General features: G+C 38.3%; 1 protein-coding gene across 2 annotated transcripts in view; it reads right to left on the minus strand.

The window, feature by feature from the left end:
• ABCC8 (ATP binding cassette subfamily C member 8) overlaps window positions 1-25966 on the minus strand; it is an 80698-nt gene that overhangs the window by 38451 nt on the left and 16281 nt on the right. For both annotated transcript variants that reach the window (XM_035550369.1, XM_035550370.1), the window contains exons 6-13: window positions 25180-25368; window positions 19625-19789; window positions 17646-17801; window positions 12538-12672; window positions 10885-11047; window positions 5154-5194; window positions 4693-4838; window positions 109-214 (exon numbers count right to left, since the gene is read on the minus strand). In XM_035550369.1, the coding sequence (XP_035406262.1) occupies window positions 109-214; window positions 4693-4838; window positions 5154-5194; window positions 10885-11047; window positions 12538-12672; window positions 17646-17801; window positions 19625-19789; window positions 25180-25368 (1101 nt within the window). The remainder of the gene's footprint in view (window positions 1-108; window positions 215-4692; window positions 4839-5153; window positions 5195-10884; window positions 11048-12537; window positions 12673-17645; window positions 17802-19624; window positions 19790-25179; window positions 25369-25966) is intronic.

Genomic DNA, 25966 nt, shown 5'->3' on the forward strand with positions numbered 1-25966 from the left:
GAGTTTTTGCAATTGCACAAAATAATCAGTAGGAAGTAGAAAAGCAGAAAAACTACTCTGGGTACAAATGACTACCCACTTCACCTGCAATTAAACATTATTACTTACCACTGCCTGGTATTTGCTGTGATTATCTGCACTTCTTAGCTCTGGACATTTATCATGCTCTTCTCCAATCTCTTCACTTGACAGGAATTCACTCAGTTTCTGCACACTGAGAGGGAAAAAGAATTACAGCTCAATCCAGAATGCAAAACTTTTGTTCGCTGCAATGTTTATTACGGAGAATCCCTTCTACTACTTCAGCCATTGTCTGCTGTATGGTTTATCTGTTTCCATTTTGGCCTATGTTTTCCATCCAGGCCTATGAAAATATTCCATGAGATGTCACTGCATGGAAGTTGACAAAACGTGCTCTGTTGCCTACTAAGGACTATGATTCTTCAATGGTTTATGCAGGTGCTTCTCAGGTCTTTCCTCTTGTGATGCCAACAGACAAATTGCACAAGATTTTTTCAGGTATTTGGTGTGACAAAGACTATCCCCAGCCGTAGCTGGTTTTGAAGCCATGTGCAGAAGTAGAATTAATGTCATTTACGTTACCAAAATACTGCACAGCCATTTCTTCTGAACAAACACTAGGAGTCTGAAGAAATCTTTACACCCTGAGCTGAAATCAATCCTTCACAAGGAATATAAAGTGTATGAGATAACATGAAAAAGGAGTATACCTTAACATAAAGCATTCAACACATGAGATAGAAAAGGAATGCTAACAGCAGCCCCAAAGAAGAACATATAAAATCTTCCCAAGCTGTTTACATTTAATTAGCTAAGAGATAATGTGTCTGTTTTATGATATTTAACAGAGCATAACAACATTTTCATCTCTTTACCTGACTTTATAAAATTTATGTCTAATCTACTCACAGGGCAAGCAAATGAAATTTGTAAAGTGGGTTGAACATTGAACTTAGTGTCAAAGAGGCTCAATTAGCTGCAAATAAGTTAACTATCAGTATTCAAAACTACAAAAAAATTTTAAAAAAATAAATTTATAGAGGATGACTGAAATAACTGATTATATATATATTAATATATTAATATTAATATATTAATAACTGATCAATATATAGCCTTCGGATAATTGGAGAGCAACAGGCAACATATGCCACTGCAGCATAGTGCGATCTGCCTACCTGTTGGTATGCAAGTTAAAAAAATAACAGTAATAATCAGCATTTATTTTCCTCTACTGGGGATTCCTTCTTCAGAAGGAGATTTAGTTTCTTCTGAGAGCCTCATGGGATGCTCTGCTGGTGCAAAAGCAGTGCTTGGACCAAGGCATTGTAAGTAGAGACTGAGGGCAGCAGGGGCCTTCCTAGGGAAGAATTGGTTCTACAGGTTTTCTGTCAATCCACTGTGGGTAGATTTGCCGAGAAAATGAATTACAATCTAAGTAAATAAAGAGGGGGAGTAACTATTTGGGATGGGACAAGAGGAGTAATAAGTAATTCAGGCCCAATGTTGGACCACAAATTTTTAATGTGACGGTCTGTTATACCAAAAGAAGAAACTAGAAGCCTCAGAGATACTCTTACCTATTTGCACAAAGCTCTAGACCACGGGGCTAGGAACGATCTTGACTTTCTTTGTTCAATGAGCCAGATGTTTAACAGAACATTTTGAGTGTCTTTAAATGGATCAAATGATGGTTTAGCCATTGCCTACACGGGATTGGGATGCAGCTGCACCTACGTTCTTTACAGGCAAACTACACTGACATTTGAATAATTGCTCTGAAGTTGTAAAGAGCAGATACAGAAGTCTTCTATGTATCTGCTCCAGAATCTAGAAAAGGAAGAAGAAAAGACAGCCAACATATTCTTGCACCATGCATATCTAAACAAGACCGGGTCTTTATTAAGCCACTGGATAGATTGATTTGTGCTCTCTGGTTGTGTAGCAAGGTGGCTGTACTCTAAATGTCAAGACTTTTCTCTGCAAGCACTCTGCCTAATTCTCTGCTTAAATCCAATATTGCTGCTCCTGTGGCTATTACTGAAGGAATGCAGTGACTTACAGCTGTGAGAGAGAACTGTTTGTTAGAGGCATCAACTCACACTTCAGGGTGTCACACCATTCTACACTCTTAAAAAATAGTAATAAAAAAAAAAGTATGTTCTCTGCAGAACTTTAGCTGACACAGCAATTTCACCAGAATTCCAATATTTCCACTGAGGAACTTATTTTTAACTCACCCACTAGAGGTATTGATTAAAACACAGTTATTTGCACAGCTGACTGAAAAAGCAGTTTCATATTAAAGCCAGTAAAATATATAATGCCACCCTCGCTACTTGACCTTTGCTGATGGGAAATTGTACACTGTAGTCTTTGTCCTTGAAGACCTCACATTTAAGAAATACATCAATTGGCTGCTTAAATTTTCAGTAGCACAAATACGTACTAAAAGTACTTTTCAGAGAGAACAGAATTTCTTACCTTCCTAAAGACTTCTCAGCAGTTCCCTCCCTCAATCGGAAGTGAACACCCTGACCCCATAACTTGGAAATTTTGTAGTGGCCCTATGTGGAACATAAGCTTTAAGTCTCTTCTATCACTGGAAAGAATCACACCGTTGTTCCAATAGCGTCAATGGCAATCCATGATGATGCTTTGCAATTGGGCACATATGTAAGGATAAAAAGATACTGACAAGTTTATTTGTAGAGATTCTTCTCTTTATGAGCAGCTGGCATCAGAGATTCTGGCCAACATTAACAGAGCAGTGATTGTGAAGTGCCTGAGATGCAAAGCCAGTAACACACTCTCAACATCCTTTTACGTGCGGGTTCCGCTTCTGGTTTATCTCCTGCTTTACTTAGCTGGTTCCTTTCTGTCAGCACAGGATAAGTTGCATTGTATGCTTGCTAAAACCAATTAGAATATCTCAGCCTAACAAAAGCTAAATTATGGCTTTTTAAAGTTAGATTACCTTTATCTGATCTTATTGTTCAGCTAGTTATTAGCAGCAAGGTGTAACAACAGGTATAACATTAATTGTACTCAACTGGCACAAACACAGCTTTTTAGTATCTGTTTGCTTTTTCACATTTACCAAACTATTTAAGCAAGCATGTGTTTGCATAGGTTGAAAATATCTGACACGTGCTTCCAGAGGACTGCACTGAAGGTTGGGGTACGCAGAAGACCCATGCAGAGCAGCACCAGTAGCACTGGGGAGCTATGCACTCTGGAACACTAAGTGAACTACTCAGATACGGATAGCCAAGAAGACAGGGCTTTTGTCAGTTTTGTCACACAGATTCAACTAGGTGGCTCCTGCCTGCATTCCAAATGCCACGGCAATAGCCTGCTTACAAGAAAGTAACTGCGGAATCACTCATGGCTAGCAACAATTAATACTTGGTTGATACTAATTGATTTAGCATTGATACTGTGGCATTAACAGGCACAGAACTGGTTGACAAAAAAATCCTTACACAAGCCAAAATAAATGCCCATTACCAGTATCGGCCCCCAGATACTTTACTGGCTGCAATCTTAGCCTGACAATTTGCCATGGCTCTAGGGACCACCACAGTGCCTGCAAAACGTTTCCTGCCAGCCACTGATGCTCTCAGGTTTCACACGTGTTAGGAGAGAGGATGCAGCTGTGACTTTGCACCGTCAGGGAATTTCTAAATAGTGAGGGCAATATCAGCTTCCTGCTGTAGTCTCCTTTACATCTCCAAAGTGACACAAAGGCAATTAAGCTAGGCAATTAATACAGCTATCTGCCCCATACTTTAGACAAGCTTTTAGACAAGCTATATTTGAGATCACACAGATGTATAATAAAGTAAGAAGCCCATACTCTCTCCTCATTCCTTATCAGTCATGTAGAGTTACACTGAATAACAGAAGTATTAGGAGTTACGTTTTTTTTTCTTTTTTAAGCACAGATTTGCTGATATTCAAAGAAAAACTCCCAGTAAAACACAAGTGCTACCAAAAAAAGACTCAAGTACTGGTTATTATTTCAGGTTTTGAATGCGCAGGCTAATGTGCTCGTAAGAGAGTCAAAATTCATCCAGTCTGGAAGAGACATTCAGTCATTAGCTTACTCCTACACTTAACATTGGAATTTTTGTGTCTACAGTGTTGTGGTTTGGCTTCTGTTGTTGTTTTTGATTTTGTTTTTTAAGTCTAACTTTTGACCAAGAGGCCACCTCTCACATAGACAGGTGGTGGGAGAGCACTGCCCAAGTGATACACACTGAAATACAGGTCCTTCTGGGATTATCTTTTTCCTTTCTACATGCTTCATGTGGGTGGAAACATTTGGGTAATTTACAAAATGAAACCTTCAGTAAGCTTTCACCTCCTTTTTCTGTTACCACATACACGTTGCATGTGGTATTGGCACATCTCAGCCCATTCCACATAATGGAGCAGTAACCATAGGCCATAAAACGTTGCTTGTGACAACTGCACCAGCAAAGAAACTGGCCTGCATGCTACAACCAAGGGCACCACACAAGGCAAAAGGTAGGGAAGCAAATTACAAAAACCACTGATAAATAGTTGCCATGTTATTTCTTAACTTATAATTGGATGACGGAACAATAGCCATAGCTTCAAAAGTCAGAGAGATGGGAACAAAGACATTCATTTTAGAGTTCTCACCTTACTAATGCTTTGACAGTGGATCTAACCACACTGGAGAGCAGGAACAACGGAGACACAAGAATGTGAAACAGGGAGATGGAGGCAAATGCCACAGATGGGGAGAAGTCAGCCTTTCTTGTCAGATGAGCATGGACCACAAATGTCTACAAAGATACAGACGTTATCATCAGCATTTAGCCATAAAGGAAATGCACAAAGACTCTGTATTTCACAAGCATTTCATGTAATGCCTCTTATTTAAGAACTGTAATTTTTGTTCTCTTAACAGTCTGGAGGAGTGCTTCATACTCCTTGCTGCTTCTGGTCACAGACAACAAGTGGGCATTTTCCACTCTCTCCCAGAGGAATTGCAAATGTGCAGGAGCTTTCCATACCTTCCTTCTTCTTCCTCATTTCCACATCACTTACACTTGAAAGCATGGTTGTAATTAAAATTACTTAGAAAAGTCCATACTTACTATAAGTACAGCTGCAATTGGTATTGCTGCATTCATAAAGACTGTGAAGGAAAACATGTAGGAACATTTAGACACAATTTCCATTCAGCCAAGATAAAGACTAAAATACTACTAACTAGCACTGTCTTATAATGGTATTTTCTATGCTTAACATAGCAAAAATGCACAACTATTTACACACAGCATTCTTCTAAATACCTACAGTTTGATTCTCCAGTTACCTCAAAACCCAACTTCTCTTCAGTTACACAGAACCCAGCAATGCACCCTAGAAGAGATGACCAATCTATGCATTTTAAAGTGTGCTCAGCTCACATACAGATCAGGCATGGGGCACTTGCAGGTCTCTGTCTCGTGGCGGACAAAAATGCTGAGCCGATACGAGGTCTGGCAGACAACTTGAACGCCTGACAATGAGAGGAAGGGAGACCCAGCAGAGGCTGTACAGGTCATGCCCTGTGTGTGGCTGCACATCCAGCTCCGACCCATCTCATGGCAAGAGCTCCTGGGAGAGCCACTAGCATATACGTCAAGTTGTGACCTACTTATGTGACACCACTTCTGAAGCGCACGGCTTTGTGGCACTCTCAGGTCTGGGGATGCAGATCGAAGGGCAGTGAAATATTGGCATCTCTGTAGTGCAGCACTGGACCAATGACAAACAGTTTATTCTTATGGAGAATTTACTCGATATATGCTTTTGATGTTGTTGTTTTCCTGGTAGAGTTTGTGCAACCGTGGTATGACAAGTGTTGTACATTTCACTCATTAAAATCTCAAGGTCACAGTCAAGGCTCCTGGTTACTGCTACCCCTAGTTTCACAGTAAAAGCTGCTTCTAAGCAGCTTTTTGTGTGGAGGTAGTCATCCTGAAGCTGAAAAGAAAAGGTTTGGACTGTTTATTCCAGAAGAGAAAGTGGATCCACAGTTACAGAGATGGAGCTAGAGTCCAGTTCAGCTAAGGAATAGAAGATGGGCTTGTGGTAAGGGCAAAATTTCAGGGGCTTGCACATCAGTCTCCACCAAGTTATTTTTTGACCTTGTGCAAGTGACTTATTTTGTTAGAAGGACCTAACAGATTGTGAAACATCCACATTTAGGCTAGTTTTAAGGTAGCTGATTCAAACTGCTAACTAGGTATCAGTCTAAGCACATCACTTCAAGCTGGGAACCTGTGCAAGACCTTGCGCTTCTACACACTAAGGCTATAGAAAGTTAAACTAGGTGGTTTATTCTGTTTAGTTAGGCATAATTACACTTGCTGTATCAGGCTTGGCTACTTAGATTATGATTATCTTCAGGAGACCGATACAGGTTTTAACTCGTAAGCGTGACAGAGCTTTGATTTCAGCTGGGCCTTGAGTTACTAAAATGCAAACAACAAACCAGTTTCCTCCCTGACCTTGAACAGCATTTGTTATGGTGCCCTGGATTCCGCTACTATAGCTCTTCATACACTATTGCATTTCAAGTTTATTAAACAGATGGAGGGGGAGAAGGAAGCAAATAAAATTTGTATATAGGGATCTCTTTGAGGTGGGGCAGGAATATGGGTTGACAATACAATAATAAACAGCTACCCCTGTAGGAGCCTGACTCAGAACCGGAACTATGGTCCTGTCCCACACTGCTGTCCACTCTGTCACATCGTGAGAATATTATTTAACCATCCACCCTTTCGTTTTGATCTTTGCTCAATTTTATTCCATGAAGTAAACAATACAGAGAAAGACTACAGAATCTGTAGATAAGACAGAATTAAGAGATTAGTACATGTTTAACAGAAAAGAAAGAGGCTAGTCACTTTTTAAAACAAATGAAACATCTTTGCTTGTCCCTTTTTGCTGTCAGGTATAGCCAAAGTTCAGGCAGGAAAAGCACTTGCCAGTTTCTTCATCTGAAGTGGAGTGCCATCATTTGACCCACAAATACTTCTAGTGGAATGTATGACCATCCTTTTCTGGGCACAAACTCCATGAATAACTTAACATACTGTCAGAGACTCCTTCTTCCTACGTTTAGAATATTATTAATAAATCCTGTAGTGTAGTTGTAAACTCTACTCAAGCATAAATAAAATAGGTGTGTTATTTCATGTAGCTCTAATTCCTTGACGGATGGGACTGAAAACATAGGTGTATTTATACATAGATTCCTGAGGTAAAAGCTTAGCTTTTGAAAGCTTTCAAGGCTGAGAGATCTGGGGATGTTCAGCCTGGAGAGAAGGCGGCTCTGGGTAGACCCCGTTGTGACCTTTCAATACTTAAAGGGGTCTTATAAAAAAGATGTAGAATGACTCTTTACTCGGGTATATGATGATAGGACAAGGGGGAATGATCTTAAACTAAAAAAAGGATAGATTTAGACTAGACATTAGGAGGAAATTCTTCACTGTAAGAGTAGCGAGGCACTGGAACAGGTTGCCCAGAGAAGCCGTGGATGCCCCATCCTGGAGGTGTTCAAGGCCAGGCTGGGTGGGACCTTGGCCAACCTGACCTAGTGGGTGGCATTCCTGCCCACGGCAGGGGGCTTGGAGTTAGATGATCTTTAAGGTCCCTTCCAACCCAAGCCATTCTATGAATGACAAACATGTATTAAAGCCTAGAAATTCATAGTTTACTACCCACCTTAGAAAAATGTTAATAATTTTCTGAGAAAAAATGTTCTTTTCTGTGTTGGAATACAAAGCAGTTTCTCCTGCAGAGTTGTCACACTTTGGATAAACTTGAAGTAGTTACAACATAGGAAGACTGGAAAATAAAAAGTAAAACTTGCTGCCTGTACCTGTGGAATTCTTAATTCTATTAAATCCTTGCATTTGTGGTTTGCCTTTGAGGCTGCTGCAGTACATGATTTCTCTTTTATGTATGTATCAAATAAGAGAAACTACCAAAGCTGATAAACTTGTCAAGAGAAGGACCATGCTCTTCTGCTGGCAGTATGAGATTATACCTTCTAAAGGTGAAGTTGGAGGGATTAAACATACTGTAGGGCTGGCAAAGACTGCTGTGGTTATGACAGCATGGGTCAGTTGGTGGCTCCCCAGAAGCTGATCTGAATCTTGCTGTTATGAGAGATCACAGGCACATCCAAGGACATCTTATTTTAAGTAAACAAATGCTTATTGAGCCACTGGAATTTCTGGTTTGTTAGTTTTTTGTTTGTTTGTTTTCAATTATGGAAGTGTCTAGTATAATAAAATGATTTCTAAAATGGATTTATTTTGCAGCTAAGATTTTTTTTTCCCCAATTAGATTCTGTCCAAAGTACTTTGTTACTAGAAAAGACAGATAGAAAACTAGCAAAAACTATAAGCTACATGAACTGTTTAGAATAGTAACTACTGTCAATTTCCTGTGAGAAAGCCTGGATTTACTTACTTTCTGACAGATTAGACAAAAATTCACAGAAATAGGAAAACCATTCCTTGCTTTCTCTGCCTTTCCTGAATACATTATACATAAACCCTTATACATAAACCTACAAAGCTGAACATAAGATAATAATAACTGCAAAAAAATGAAAGTCTTCTTGGCCACAGTTAAAGAATACACTGTTGAAACTCGAAAGGTTATCACTATCAACTTTGTAATCCAGTTTTGATTCTGATGGGTACATTTCATTAAAATGATGGTTAATTTCTATAACAGCTTTTTAAGTACGTACAAACAATTTATACACCTACAAACTATATCCAGGCACAAGGGTGAGGCAGATGAGATCCAAATTTCACTCTGTCTTGAAATGGAATTTTCTTGTGGTCTGCTCTGAAACGCTGCTCTGAAATTTGTAGGTATATTTTCTGTAATCAAATGCAAATCTGTTCCTCATGAATAAAAGCAGATCCAGCCACATTCTTCCATTCATGCTAATAGCTAAATATACTTAGAAAAGACTTCCAAAGCCCATTCAAAATGGCACTTAAAAATACATAAAGTTCTCCTGTTTTCTTACTCTTCTAGGACGTCTGCCTTCCTGCAAAATCTTGGTCACCTTCTGCCATTATCTTAATCACAAAAATGAAATCTTAAGTTCACTATTATATCAGCAAGCACACTTTGTGCTGATTATGCCTATCACTCCATTTATACTTATGATAATAATAACAGCAAGTTCTGTATTTATAATCTCTACGCTAATCTGCTAACATGCAAGTTTGTAAGAACCAGTGAACCTTCTGCTACAGACAAAAGGGTGCAAAGAACTCCTAGGCTGAAATTAGAGAAAACCTTTAAAAGCCAAAATGATATGCAATATTGGCATAATAAATTAGTACTGGTTTACCCCAGCTGAAAAACTAATCTATGGTGTCTTACAGACACATAAATATTACAAAGTAAAAATAAAAATGCAAATGTAAACATTGAATATTTCAACAGTTTCAAATAGTATGTATTCAGAATTGTGTGGAATAATACTGTTTCTTATTTATCATGTCACTATTTCTTTACAGAATATTCAGTACAGTTTTCCTAGCTGTTACAAATGAAACTCTGAGGATTTAAAAAACAAATAAGACTGTACGGCTCCTTCAGTCCTATAGCTAAACCTGTGGCCTTGACTATAAATAGACTTTAATGCAATGTGAAGCCCTGCAAACAAAAGGAGCCCACCTACCCTGATCTGGGTGTAGAACAGAGTTTACAGTCATATAATCTACTTCAGCTAAATTCTCTTTTATGCTGAAACGCAAACTACTCTACAAGCACAGAAAGCTCAGGTTCCCCAGAGAGAAAATCTGGTCTCAGAAGTCAATGAAAACCTCAATCTCAGTCAAATTCAGTGGGTACAGGATCTTGCCCTCAGAGTACATTACTCATGTGACTGTTTGGCAGGAAAGAAAGTCAACTACGCACCTCTTGGACAAATGTAATCAAATAATACTACCCAGACTGGAAGTTACTTTTCTAAGGAAAAATCTCTTTTATTAGTCTAGAAGGTACTTGTACAGGTAGCTTGTAGCATTTGATACTTCTTGCTAAAGTTTCCAGTGCATTAATAACTTACAGAATATATCAACAGTATTCTTCAGTATGACTTGACTAATTATTTCCGAAGTACTACAATAGAAACTATAGAGGTGTTGCATATGATCTGCTGAATTAGAGTTCAACTGGCCTTAGATGTTTTTAAAAGGGAAGATAAATGCCTTGAAGCAGCTTGAAATGAGACAAAAGAAGAAATCTGGTTTTGGAAAGATGAAATTGCCAGCACTGTCATATTTTCCTTTCTAGTACATAGTAATGGCCTTAAAAATCACTTGTTTTCATAAGAAATCCAAATTTTGAGTAATAAGTTGTAAGTACCATCTGTTGGAGCTTCAACGCAAAGACATTTCCCATCACATGATATCGTGATATATAGTATTGTGCAAAATGCAGGAGGAGGGTAAAAAGATAAATATCAGCAAGGGCTTCTTCCTGAATGCTATGTCATAGAGGAGAATATTGCTGGGTGGAGCCAGCCTGTGAAACACTTGTCCCTTAAAAGCTTCTCTTGAGAAAGTTAATACTATGAAACATTAATCTGACCTTCTCTTTTAGGCACATTTCCTATATAGGCAAAATTCTACTGAATTAAATGGAACGTCTGACTAAATGGAGAGTGAGAAGTATGGAATCAGAGCCTAGAGCAACAAACAATCGCAACAGAGAAATGGTAAACTCATTAGCACCTAATAATGCAGTGGCACTTCAGCTGAACAGTGGATTAGAATGAGGGAGAAGACTTACTGGATATGGAGGTATAAAGGGCAAACGACTTTAGGCTAGTCATTTCTTTTTGTCTGGTTTCTTCTACACTGCTGTGAAAGATGTGTTCCCAAGCATAGAGTTTAAGGAGCTTAATGCCTCGAAGCATCTCATTTGTTTTCTTCAGTCTCTCATTGGAGTACTCCTGCAACATTTACATACACGTTTAGTTAAAGAGCACCTGGCCCTTAAACTTAAGGATCACACAAAAATTGCATGCAGCCCCTTGTAATCAGTCAGGCATTCTCTACTATGGAGAGATGCTCTGCCCATTCAAGATGCTTTGATGTTTTTTGCGAGGGTTAGACTTCTTTGGTGAATCTCACCTTGCAAAGGCAGGAGGCTGAGTGAAAAGCCAGTAGGTCTGTAATCACCTCCTTCTAAATCACATACCTTATACTGAAAATTTTATTCCTGTTGGCTTTCTGATCACTTGCAAAGAAGCCTCTCATGACTTCTACTGCTCAGCACATTGATTTTCAATAGGCACACTCAATATGTACAGAAGAGATCAGAACAAGCAGACAAGGTACAACTGGACACGCTGCTCTACCCCAGTCACCATGACGTGGAAACAATGGTGTCAGGCGCCAAAGCAGCAACGCTGCAATAGCAAGAAACTGGGACCCTATAGGGAGCCTCGACTGTGCAGGGACAGTTGGCTCTGGCACTACAGAGCACTGGTGAAGTGATCCTCCTTCTAGTTTTCAGGTTAATTCAATGATCTTTGTGCTGCGCTTTACTGCAGAGCAGAGACAGTCCAACCAAAATGCACTGCTCCCATCTACAGGAATTTCTAGGCGATGCTGACTGTCTGCTTGGATGCTACAAGGATGAATGCTGTCTAAATGTCTAGAAGGGTGTATACTGTTGATGTGAAAGCAATACTTTCCCCCCAGGAAGGTGCACAAATTTCACATTACCACCCATGATCTGTGTAAGAAGAGATTTCAACAAGCAAATCCTGCTGTCCAGCATCATTACAGGTTCCTACAGCTTCCTGGGCAGTGTAACAATTGCTGAGTGTGAAGAAAAGGTTCAGAGCAGCTGGGCAAGGCAACTTTCTCAGCACTGCTACAGGCAATTCTGACAAATTATAGACAAGTCAAGTGAGGGATCAAGAAACAACTCATGACTTAGTAGACCTCAAAGTTCACCAGCATACTGTGGGAGAGCTAGGACCATCTAGAGTTATTAAATGAGCCACTTCCACAGATTTCCACATCTGTGATGTATCTGTGATCTGAGGTCGGATGCAGCTTTCCTACTTCATACTTACTTGGACAGATTGCCCTGCATGACTCATTTATTTCTGCATCATTTGGCTGCACATGGCCATTTTAGTCAAAGATTACTGACCATTTACACTTGCAAGTTAGAAAGATCTTAAGTTTTTTCCTGTTAAGGAAACACACACTGGCTGAAAAATATAAACCCCAAGACAAATTGTATCTTTACTACTTAAGCTTATGTTTACACAGTCTTGCATTTGACATTCTTGAGCATCATCAAGTGTTTGAGAATCAGTTTTTGGCTTTGTAATTTGGCTTTTATAGCTTTGCAATTCTAAATACAGGCCGATGCATAAATATCAGAGATGATGTTAATATCATGTGTGAGTGTGAAGACACTTACCAACGTGCTTCTCTGGGCCTGTGACAGTTTTGTTGCTACAAAGTACTGAACAGGTGCAAGTACTATGATTACTGCTGCTCCAATTAAGGCACTGATTCCTAGAAGATAGTAGAGCAGAAGAACTCCTACAATTATCTGTTGGAAGAAAAAGTGAGAAGACGACTTGGGATGACTTCACTTTGTGTACATACCACAAAAAGCAATCACAGGGTAACTGTGCAGCACATTCAAGAACAACCATTGCATCCAACCCTAGCCCAAAACCTCATATGCTCTGCATCACTGCCACAGTGTGGTTTGATCAGCAAGGATATTCTGTCAAAGGATCAAATACACCTAGAGTGTTTCTCCCCAGCTTGTGGATTCTGTGACTTGAATCACACTGCAAGAGATTTAGAAAACTGCTAGCTAGGATTTTCTGTTTCATGGAATCCCCACGGTGATGAACAGTAGACAAGGGTGTACAGGTTTGTATACACCCTTCTATTTATGTTCTATAAAAATCCCACGCCTAAGTAAAGTAACTTTATTTTAAAAGGAAATATATTCGTAAGAAAACTTGAAATAAAATTTATTTTAAAAATGTTTCCAAGTAAGACATTGGGCTACTCCTTCCACAGCTGCTATTAAATATTCTTCCCCATTGACCAGATGACATAGCATGCATTTGCTTTGATTTTTTTTTTCCTTCTTCAACATTTAAGCATTTTTAAACCAAGACAAGCAAATACCTCTCCCAGTTTGATCAGAACCCACTTGTCTACAACACGCTGGAATTCCACAGAGGAATGTTCTTTGCTTACTACAAAAATTAATACGAAATACCAGTAGAAATGCAACTGATATTTTGTAAATGTTAACTTTCTTCAACGTTCATGACATTATTGCGGAAGAGAAAAAAAGGAACATAGTAATTATATCAGTAAGAACCTCCGCTTCAAATAAACACTACAATAAACTCGAAAGAAACTGTTTCAAGGACACACAGTACCAGACAGGCAATGAATGTTAAAGAAGACTAGAGAAGCAGTTTAAAAAAAAAAGTTTGACTTTGAAAAGATAATTTAGAGAGCAGGTCAGAGCCTGGGTAGAAAGAGTGAATATAAGTAGCAAACAAGATGTGCAAGCTACCGATGTTAACTACCACTATTCTAACATCTGACTCCTGAATGACCTAAAGCATTGACACTCTATTATGTAAAATATAGTATAAGCTAATAAATTAGACAAGACACAGCAATAGAAAACTAATTTCATATATTGTTTCCCTTAAGTTAATTAAAAATAATGTAAGTTACAAAATTTCCTTAAAGCATTATCTACTACTCTTGCTACATTTGTATACTCATATAACCCTCCCAGAAACACTACCTTCCGTCATTTCAAAGTTCAGCAGTCACCCATTCCCACAGATATTCATGGGAATTGCGTGCTTCCATGAAGAAAACCAGAGTCCATAGTTTACCCACTTCTATGTCAACATTTTTGTGAATTCAAAAAGAACACAGAGAAAACTATTTTTTCTTAACAATCCTTTGATGACTATCTGCAGATAAACTAAACCAAAATGTGACTCTTACAATGAGTCACAGTATTTATTTAGGAAATATGCGGCATCATGAAAGTAAAGCCCTATTGTACATACAGCACAGATCTAGTAAGAACAAAGGTTAAACGGTAATTTAAAGATCTCTCTATAACGAGTGAGTGAGCAATCTGCTTCCATGTGAAGTTAGGAAATTCATCAATGTGTAAAGCCAATGAACACATGCAAGGCCTCCACCAGAGAGCCCTGACAGAGCTCCCCTCCAGAACAGGAATTGTCTTTACAGATCAAGATATTCATTCCCAACTGCTTCGTCATGGGCAGACAACTCAGGCACTCAAAATACAGGAAAGCACTGAACAGCGTACAGCTAACAGATGCTCAAAAACACGAAGTCAACATGGAACAGTGACTCCCTGCTTTACTGCTACCCCACTACTGGTTGATTGCCAAGGTCATTATGGGACACACTAGCTGTTTCAACAGAGCCTCAGCTTCTCACAAAAACAAGGGTAAATTCTGGCAACTGGATTTGGAGGGACTTGCTAGCACTTGGCTCTAGTTTTCTCCATCCTGGCTACTGAAAGGGTCAATCTTTGCAATAAAAATTCTGTTCTCAATAGATTAAAAATGATCCCATTTGCATCTTCTCTTTTGTATTGTGATAAGGGAAAGCCTTTTTAATATATTCATCATGTGTGGGACAAAAATGTATTCTCAACAGAAGTACATGGATAGAAATATCTGAAAACTGCCAAAACCTATAAACATTTCTGCAAGTGATTCCGTATTTGTCAGATGCACACAACAGTCAAGAATAACCAGTAAGCGGTAATATTCTAACTGCTAGAGGACAGTAACTGACAGATGGGAAGGCTCTCAGTATTTCTGAGAAGGTAATGATCATATTTTTAAACAACTGTGCAATGAAACATTTCGCTTCCTTTTCATCAAAATCCCAAATGCTCTTATCTGCCAGAAATATATCACGAACAAGAAACTTACTGATACCTGTTTGTTATTAAAAATAAATCTACTGTCTAGTCATTTTTTTTTTAATTGAAGATGGAAAATACTGTCAGACAGAAACTGCTTTGTGGCCAGTTTTGAAAGAGACAGATGTCCTTTCATTACCACTGTACACTATCCCTGCCAATGAACCCAAGACATGAGAACACCGGACCTTTAAAAAATGATCACAACGGAATCAAACACAGGTGTTTATAAAACGGAGAGGGAAAAAGCCTTTACAGTGTCTCATTTTGCTCTCAGGGTTTGAGCCAAACCTAACGAGGGCATCTTTCGATTCACAGGCATCCCTGGGCCCCTTTTCATTGATTTCATGACCTTCAAACAGTAACTTAAGGCAATGATCAAGTTCCTATTGACTCCAGTCACAGCAGAGATGGGATTCAAATTATCTGGACTGTATAGAAATGTGATCAATGACTAAGTCTTCTAGTCAAGGACAAATAAAAAATTCACACCAGATGATGAAATACTAATAGGTGATGAGCTACAAAAACACTAAGTCTGTTTTAAATAATACTGAAGCTTGTTCAACTTTTTATTTACCATCTCTGAAGTATCCAGTAATTGCTTTCACTGCCTCATGAAACAGGGTACTGAATGAATGCTGCAGAAACTTGTTTGGGAGAAAACTTTGCATACAACATGACTCATTGGTTTGTATCTTGCAACGCATAAGCCATCCGCAAAACAGGAGCATACTCTGACACTGATTGTCTTGATCTGCTGAAGAGCATTGCAGGATGAATTTTAATGCAAATATAATCAAATTTTCATAAGACTGTCATGAAATCTTTGAGTCCGTGACTTCTGGCACATTAGAGCAAAATGTTGTTAGAGAATATGCAACGAAACTGGCTTAATTCTCAGTTACACTAAAGCTCTCCCTGCACTGAACTGCTAGTGATCTTGGAAAAAGCCCATATGACATTGGTACCTCCCATATAGGTTGTTTTATTAACATATTTACAATGGACACTAAGCATAGGGGATAACTGGACACTAAATATTACCTTTAAAGGGGTGGACTCCTCTAAATGCCTCCTAGCATTTTTTCAGTATGTAACTCACCGACTTCTTACTGCATGGTACTTCTAGTAAATAGACAAAAAATAGCCTGATAACAAGATTAGTACTAACAAACTGCCAACTTGTAGCCACTTTTCATATCAGTTTCGTTTCATTATATTTGTCTTCTCTTTTGCAATTAGAAATTAATATTAGCATATGTTACTTGACTATTGCTTTTTTCACCTACTTCCCCACTTTAAAATAAACTGGTTCCATTTTTTTTTTTTTCCCCTTCATGATTTCAGGGAAAGCATCCTGATGCTAAAAACCTAAGTCAAATCTCTTTCTGAAAAAGATCTGCTGGTAATTGCTATATTCATCGGCCTCTTTCAACTCTAGAAAGTCAAAGGTTTTGAACTGCCGTATTGAAAAAATATGAGTGTCTCCAGGAAATGTGGTCTATACCCCAATGCAGTTAATCCTGCACAAGAAAGAAATACACGCATTTATTGTATAAATGCAGGCACACTATGACTTGTAAAAATATGACTGTAATCTCTGAATCTTTTACTGTAATGGGTATAGTGATATATAGCTCACACATGTAGAGTGAATGCAAACTACAGGCTAAAAAAGCACGGTTTAAGAAAAAGTCATTGTCTAGTAAACAGTCTAGTCAACATTGTCTGTTGACTGTTTACACTTCCAGGTGCTCACTATCCTGACTCAAGGCCTTATACAACTCTCACTGGAGTAAGCCAAAGTTTTACAAAAGATTCAGACAGATTTCTCCTTCCTGCAGGTCCTGCTGCAGTCTCAGAAGCAATCTATCCCTCATTACCATGGAGATACCAGACAGCATACACTAACATACCAGGTTTCAAACACATACAGCACAAGTGCAATGACTCGCAGAGGACACTATCTGGTTTTGCAGAGAATACTCTCCAAAGATTGAAGCTACACAAGAGGAAAAGACATGTTCAAAAACTCAGTCACTGACAATGAAGAAGGTCCTGTTTTGCCTGCACTTACCCTGCATTTTCCTCACTAAGGAAAAAGCCAAATCCAGGGAAAATAATTAAAACAGGTTGTTGGGTTGTGGTTTTTTTTTTTTTCCTTCCATTTGGTCCAAAGGACCATCTCTAAATGATCATGTCTTTGAATCTACTACTGTTTCTCTTACCTCTTCTACTGGGATTCAGAGGACAAATGATTGTAATATATTCCAGTTAACTCCCCTGAGCAAATGAAGCAAAATGAACTGGAATAATATAAACTACTATAAATTCTTGTTAAAAATACAAAGTATGTTTGGCAGCAGTCAAGATCAGTGTCGTAACACAGTCTTAAATACCTAGAGTCCTGTCAAAAATATGAAGTTTGTTACATATGTTTCTAGATATTTGTATCTGTTCTTTAAGTTCTTTGGTATATTTACTTTCATAAAATTCCTAAGCAAACCATCACTACAGATTTATGCACATTAATAACAAAAAGGCACACTGCTCAGTCTCCTTACCTGTACTGGCATAGCCCAAAGGTTAGGGCAGAGGAAAAAGAACCACATCAGCTGGTTTGTGTCTATGGCAACCAGGTTACAGATCTGGCCTGCAGTCATCTCCCCCATAGACATGTTTGAAGTTGAAAGCTGCATAATTTTGTTGTATATTTTTGTCTGGAAGATGGATCAAAAATTGTTAGTATAGAGAAATAAAATAAGACTTCTAGTTCCAACTAAAACGCAGGCATGCTAAGGGAAACCATAAATCCCAGGAACTTGAATGAAGAGACTGAAGTTTGTTCTTCTGTGTTACGATGAGAAATTTTAAGCTACTATCCTATTGTCATCCCACCAAAACCACAGTGCAATTAGGTCCATAATGGTTGTCTAATTACTCCCTTTTTGCATTCCTGTCGATTGGCAAGAGAATGAAACCTTTATTCCCCAACTGGTCCAAGAACAATACCCATAATTTATGCCACGGAGTGCACTTGCTGTAACTAGTGCTAATAAAATAACATTATATCATTATATTAAATATTGAATAGTCAATATATCATAATCCTTTTAATTTTTCTCTGGCAATTAATTTAGGCCTCATCCAACTTCGAAACCGTATTCCTGGCTGAGAATGTTGCTACATATTGGCTAGAAAGCCCAGTCCCATTGCAAATATTAGTTCACAGGCAAATAATGTTAACAGCTCTGATTCTATACTGAATTAGTTACCTCGGTACAGAACCGGGCACCATGTACAAAAATAACTTAATTACACAATATGCAGTAATGAAGGGGTGCTATTACCAGCTTGTTTGGGAAAAGCCTGCCCAACAATGCTTTACAGTCATGAGACTTAACTGATAGGAGGCACCCTGATTAAGGGTCTTCTGGTAAATATCAACCAGCCCTCATGAAGCATAAAGTCATATTGGGCATGCGGAAAAGGTGCAGGTTTATACAAGGGAGTAAAACAGGTAAAAGGTTTAAAGAAAACTGAAAAATTTTAGGAAGAAAGAATTTGTCTATAAATACTGGCAATAAGACTGCCATTAACATTAATTCTGCTGAACAATGGCTAGAAATTTTCTGATTTGAATGGTACAACTGAGCCTCTATGTAATACACAGTGCACAGAACACACAGCTTTTCCTAAACAAAACTGATGGGAATGTAACACCATTTTCTTGCAATTCCCCTTTTACCATTTTCTAGTTGCTGTGGTCCACGTATTTTTCAGTTAGTTGCAGCACTTCTGCTTGATATGTTTTGTACCTTGTATATCTTAGGTCAAATTTTTATTTCTTTAGAAATTTTCTACTTCACTCTAATAGAGAAAACCAACAGACATAATCCAGAAGTCTGGCAGCTGACAACTGTTTCCAAGTGTATGATCAAAAGATGATTAAATAATTATGCTGCTATTGGAAGCATCCAGCTATATCAAGACTCTCACAGGATCTATGCAGTTCAGTGGGTAACCCCTGTTCACATAAGGTTAGCTTTCAAGCTGTCAGAGGATAGATTTCAGCCAGTGCACTTGGCAGTATCCCATTGTAACGTAACACCTAATTCTCTTATTTATTCATCTTTCAGGCACAGATCTTTGTATACTACATACTTTGATCTGTTCATGGTTATGGAAGAATTACAGGCTCCATTTTACCAATCTTACATTCAGTAATTACAAACTCTTCAGTGCCTGGTTATTCTAGGGCATGACCCATAGAACAAATCACTACTCCAAGCACTCAAAATTCAACCTATCCTTTGTCCAAAGTATATCTAAATATTAGTAAGTAATTACAAAAACATCAAATAAGATTTAGATGACAGAGAAATTAGGTCTACATTAACGCAATCTTTAATGGTAATGTGTACATTGAATTTATTTCAGGAGAATTCTTTCAGTTGCTGTAACAGAATTGAACTGCTACAGTTGTATATTCACAAATACAAGTGTGACTGTAAGAAAACAGGTTAATTAATATATTGGCTACCTGTATTGCACCTCTCAAGTTAATTCCTGTTTCAATAGCAACATAGTATGATGCTTGGAGAAATGTCCTTTGCAACAGAAGGGCAAAAAATAGGAGTACAGCCAAAACATATGCATTGGACAGGAACTCTTGAGATGAAATAAAGAAAACACCAAGAATTTTAGTCTAAAAAAAAAAAAAAAAAAGAGAAGTTAGAATTACGTGCAATTGTAATTTAATTACCACTTTTGCATAATTAATAAACAGAGACAACCACAGTTTATTACTTTGAAAATACTCCCAAACGTGATCTGAAACCTCACCATTTATCAGTTCAATGAGACAGCCATATAATGTGCCAACTCAGTAAGCTTAATTTAAATGCGAAATTACATTTATAGGATTTTTGATATCCTTCCAAAATTCTAGGTCACTGAGTAACTCAGTATCATCATTTGCTACCGACATGCACTGCCAGTTGTCAGAAAGGACTAGTTAACATTCATTCAGAGAAATCTGTCTCCTTATTTTGACACCTCAGGCTACTGAACATTAAAATGACCTTCACAACTTGGTGGAAAACCCATCCTCCTTCCATTCTCCTGGAAATACACACATTATTTTTGTTTGCAGCATCTAACAGGTTTGTTCAGCATTGGTTTATTTGTGGTCTTTACCTCCTAGGAAGTTCATGAGATCACTGGAGTGCATTTTGAAACATGTCAATAGTTCCCTAGGACAGCAATGCATTTATTCCAAGTTATATTTAACAAGCAGACACCTTGAGTGCAACAATTAGTTCAGAGTCTGGCTCACCTTGGGAAGCCTTCTGAAATAAAAAGGCCTCTGCCTTTCCCTTTCTCTACTTGGTTCCTTCAAAACTTTGTTGACTTATGCTGCCATTAAAGGCAAAAGGTGTAACCCATCTCTTTCTATTCCCTCTCAGAGGGCTTCTTTGCAATTTGCATTCCTGTTGAGCACACTTCTAGCCTAGACAGTTTCTTTGCCGTTGAATCTTTTAAGACTGCTACAACATTTAATAGATCACATTTCACAAACACTCACTGCCTGTACATTTTATCAGAACCAACCTTGCTATCAATTCTTTATAGAAATCCCACATGACAAATTAATACAGAGGCTAAACCTAGTTTTCAAAGCTGTGGTTTTGCAAGATGAGGCAAGCCAGCTAAAAGAGAAACGGGCTTCTCCTTACCCTTAACTGCACCTGGGTTGCTCCAAGCTGCATGCTTCTGTTGCTTACTGTGTGCTAGCTTGGGACCTTATCGGATCTATCCCTGAGCCAATTCAGATCACTGACAAGAAAATCAGTCCAGGAGAAAAACAACAACAACCACCAAACAAAAAAACACGTGCTGCTAGCTTTTAGTTTAACGGGCCAAGTTAGACCACAAAGGTGTCTGGTGGGTGCCAGAGCTAAACCAAAGGAGGGAACGGGTGCAGGGCCAATGACAAATGTGAAAGGAGGAAGGGCAAGTCCTTTTTGCAGTGGTAACACAGCAGATCACTTCATCTTCCTCAGAAAGCAGAGCTTTAGGGTACTTTTTCCATGTCTTTTTACTCCATCTTCTGACATCCGTGATGGCTACTGCCATTGCTGCAAGAAGCACGCTATCTATCCCCTTGACAACAGTATGGTAATTTACAGTCTTAAAAGCAGATAAATGTATGCTTGCCTTTGCAACAAGTAAATGAAATAATAAACAAAACAGTTTTTGGAAAGATTCCGTGTTTTTCTCTGTGAGAAGAGTGCACACTTTAAAGAATACAACCAGCACAAATTTCCTGACAGTATCTCCCACCTCACATAAGAATATCACTTCTCATAAGAAGAAACTACTCTGACCTGTCTCCACACCACCTTAACGGCCTGCTGAGTTGCATGGGAGATCATCCATGGACACCTCTCCATAAACATCTGGGCACTTCAAAATGAACTGCAGTCGACTCTTAAAACACTGGCTAGACTAAGGAGCTGTTAAAGCACTTCTGTCTATTATGCGGCACAGATGTGTGTAGTATCTGTTCTCCTGGTTATGTGCTATTTGTTACACACTGCTGAGATTCAGACCAAGGCTGTACACAAAGTAAAGCAAGTAATTATGACTGCATTTCTGTCTTTGTTCATGCTTCCTATTTACATTAGGAGACATCTTGATGGCTGTATACTGCACGAATTCAAAAGCCACCTGTTGTTTCTTGTGCAGCATGTAGATACTGAAAGACAAAATAAAATATAACTGCAAAAGTCAGAGTTCTGGGGAAAAAAAAGAAAGAAAGAAAAGGACATTAGGGATTAACATGGCGTCATTTGCATTCGTGATGTAAATTTATGATGTGGCCCCAGGCATATCTTAACTTTCAACAGTGAGAATCTTTCCTCTGAGTTACCCTTTCTCAGGCCAACTATTATTTTAGTTGTCCGTCACTGGAATTTCTTTATAATTCAACACAGGCTCATCCAGGAGAGTGGCATACAACATAAGAACAACATATATCTCTGCAACACTGGAAGACTGTCAAAGATATCCTCTCTCTTTGCTGTCATGTTACTAAGTATTATCACAGCAATGAAGCTTGCAGATTACGTAGTATTGTATCAAGGGCAGAGACTAACCCAGCACAATTTTAATGCTGTCCTACGTACACACGTAGCTAGTACTGCTAATTACTGCAGCTAATACTGCTTTTTTACTGTATGTTAAAAAAAACATTTTTTACATGATCAGATTTTGACAAAACATGTTCTTCTAGCAATGAGATTTTGGTGCAGTGCGGATTCACATTAAAACATTACACAATAGAGGAGCAGGGATGAAAATTGAAACGAACTTGTTATCCTAGTATACAACTTGAAAGAAAAAGAGGACTTGCACTTATACACATAAGCATCACACAGACAGGGACACATTTCACCAAGATATTTACAAGGTTTCATGTGCAGTATTAGGCCATTATGGTTTACAAAGTCAACGAACATCTATGTGACTAGGCTACAATAATCGTCTAAGCACACTTGCAGCAAATATAAGGAAGTAACAGAACATCTACTGAACCTTTCAAACAGAAGAAAAAACATGAGAAGTTGATGGAACTACATTTTGTTTTCAAAAAAATGGCTTTGGGGACATTCAGTATCCCACCTTCCTGATGACTTCAGGATAATATCACTTCTTAAAGTATCAGCTGGCTCTAGCCAGTAAAAGGCTGAGCAAAGGTCACTATTATAAATACTTACAGACCCTTTATTACCACAGTCTAAAGTGTTGATACTGGGCCTTTGGCTACACTGGGACCTATGCCTTCTAGAGCTTTTTAAATGATTCTGCAGATTTGTTGTATCATTTGAATCTGTTATGTCAGCAGATACCTAATGCTAAAATGACCAATCCTAACACTGTGACATGGAAGATGTTACCAGCAAAATATAATCATTCTGCCAGTCTCTTCTTCAGTGTGAAATGGTTGACACTCAGAGAAATTCATGCCATGGGAACGTTCCAGAGGTGGCCATAAATATTGATACTGGAGTTATAAATATACATGAAGAGAGTGACAGAATTTAAGATGCTGTCGTGCTCTGACTAATTGTGGCACTAACTAAAGCAGTTAATACTGCCTGTGACACCCACATGATCTCAGAGTTCCAGCTCCATGACAGTTTTTATCTGTCACTAAGGACCTGAAGGATAGAACAAATATATCTTATGATTTATCTCTTTGCCTTCAGTTTCATAGACAGAATTTCTGTTTGAAAGATACAAATTCATTATGACTTCCCTCCATTCAATTTACAAACAGTTCAAATAGAAAGCCTTTGTAAATTACAGAAAGATATTTCATCTAATTCAACGAAACCTTTCAGATATAAAGATGTATTAGCCTTTTAACAGAAAAACGTTGTATATAAGTCAGGTCAAAACAGAATAAAATGCGTTTCCAGACTCCTTCTATCCGAAGTAAAATACACCCTTAACTGTCACTCAGGGACTGTCACCACCACCAAATACTGCTGTTATGTGATCCTCAAATGGTATCAATTACAACAACCATGAGGCTACCACTTAGCTAGACATGGTGACAATGTCACGGCAGGAGGAGACTCCTTTCAGGGCCTATCTGGACCAGACCTGAGCATTTCTAACAGCAGAACGCTAGCTGACACTACAATAGGAAAATTAAACAGGATAATCTGTTAATAGAGATTTGGTACAAATTCATTTGAAACAATAAGCATTCCAAACAAATTATTAAGAAGCAGCTCAAAAGCTTCCGTAGTACTTTGCCACAGTGTAGCCTCTAGCCTATATAGTTTTTTGTTTGTTTTTAAATTTCCTGCTTTAGCTAGTTTCCATAAGATCTACTTGCTATATTGAAGTCTCCAAATATTAGGATAAAGATTGCAAAATGTATAAATAATTCATTTCAGCTTGAGGCTTTAGTTAATTTTTCTACAATGTATTCAACGTTTTTCAATATGTACTTCAATGGACCTAATCCAAAGCGTACCTGGGTGAACGGGTATCTTTCCATTAGTGTCAACAGACTTCAGAAATCAATCTTACATCAAACAATAAGTGAGTTGAAAAAATAAAGCGATAATTCTCATAAAAATGAGGCCTGAGTGACTTTACCTTTTGAGAAGATGCTTCCTGAACTTTTTTTTTAATGCTTTTAATTTTGTTATTAATCAAGAAGTTTCTTCTTGTGGAGCCTTCAATTAAATAGCACCTTTTAAATAATTATTTCAGTTGATCTTTCAAAACCAATCTGCCCAGAGACACGAGTGGAAATTCTTCGTCAAGGCTAAATCAGTTGGCATAGTATCATGATAATAAAAGCCTGCTTTAATCCTCTTAGACATCCCTCATTTCTGGAAATGAAAAGCCAAGCCTCTTAAAAATACACTTTTTCTTCTCTGAAAAGCACTTACTCACGTACTTGATTAAATCTCTAGTCACAGCTGTACCTAAAATACTTATGATACTAGTGAGATTCTGAACGTGTTTCACCACTACTTTGAACAAGGTTATGTTCCTGAATAACCCAAAGCCTGACTAGATGCGTATGTAACACATTTTGTTCATCATCCAGGTATGAATGTCAGCAGTAGGTAGTAACACACATGCCGTCTCTTCCAGCATTAAAAAATACATTACAGTTGCTTTCTTTACTGAGGAAAAATAATACATAGTTTTAGCGCTGCTTCTTTTGACTCCTTTTGTAATAGGATTTTGACAGTGTGGTGGTTTCACACAGACAACTAAGCTCTGCCAGATCGTTCTTACTCCCCCTCCTCAAAAGGACAGAGGGGAGAAAATATGATGAAAAAAGGCTCATGGGTTGAGACAAGGAGCAGTTTAATTAAAGGAAAAAAAAAGGCACGCGGAAGCAAAAGGAGAAACGGTTAATCTTGCCACTATGGCAGCACTGCTCAAAGTCTATTATTAGTGCGATATCAATGCTGTTCTAGCTACAAGTGCAAAGCACAGCACTATAGGAGGTGCTATGGGGAAAGTTAACTCTGTCCCAGCCAGACCCAGTACAGACAGTACCTGTGGGCGGATGGTGTTATTTCCTTTCCCAACATTGTGAACAATCCCAGAGATGCAGAGGGGACCAGCAAATCCAAGCAAGTCAGCCAGAATACGGAATGTGCTGCTGAGAAGCAAGGGTCTTCCAAAAGCACAGCAGAGAGCACGCCAAATTGATCTGGATCCTTGTGGAGATGGTGACCTTTTGTTCTGTCCAGAATACGAAAAGCAGATATAGTAAAAGGATTATATTATGTATAAACCTCAGATATGAGAAATTATTTTTCCCTTGCTCTAATTCATTGACAGTAATTGCAACCCGTGAGCTAGAACTCAGGTACTACAATTTTTCTTCCATTTGTTTTTATAGAGTCAGAACAAAGCATTAATTTGTATTCTCCTCCATTTCACAAGAATAAACTGTTACCTCTTTCCTATCCTTAGTAGGGATCCATTTAAGTGTGTTGTTTGTGGTTTGCTGGGGGAACAGGAAAAAAAAAAGGATGGGAACTGACAGATTTTGTTTTCTTTTGAACACGGAGACTGAAAAGCTATACTCTTTTAGATAGGCTGCAAAAGACTTCTCTGAATACACTAAGTTCCCGCCTGAAAACTAAGCAGAATCTGAGCTAAGGTAGTTTCAGACCTTGAATTCTCTTACGGACAAACTGTAACTGAAATAACGTTGAAAAATAGTCCTGTGAGACCTCATTAATATTGACTCTGTAATTGAATGGTTCCAGGGTCTTATTAGGAAAAATGATAATGGTGTTTAGTGAATACAGTCCATAATTACTTTCCACATCGT

Source organism: Cygnus atratus, chromosome 5, assembly GCF_013377495.2.
Source record: "Cygnus atratus isolate AKBS03 ecotype Queensland, Australia chromosome 5, CAtr_DNAZoo_HiC_assembly, whole genome shotgun sequence".
NCBI classification, from domain to species: Eukaryota; Metazoa; Chordata; class Aves; order Anseriformes; family Anatidae; genus Cygnus; species Cygnus atratus.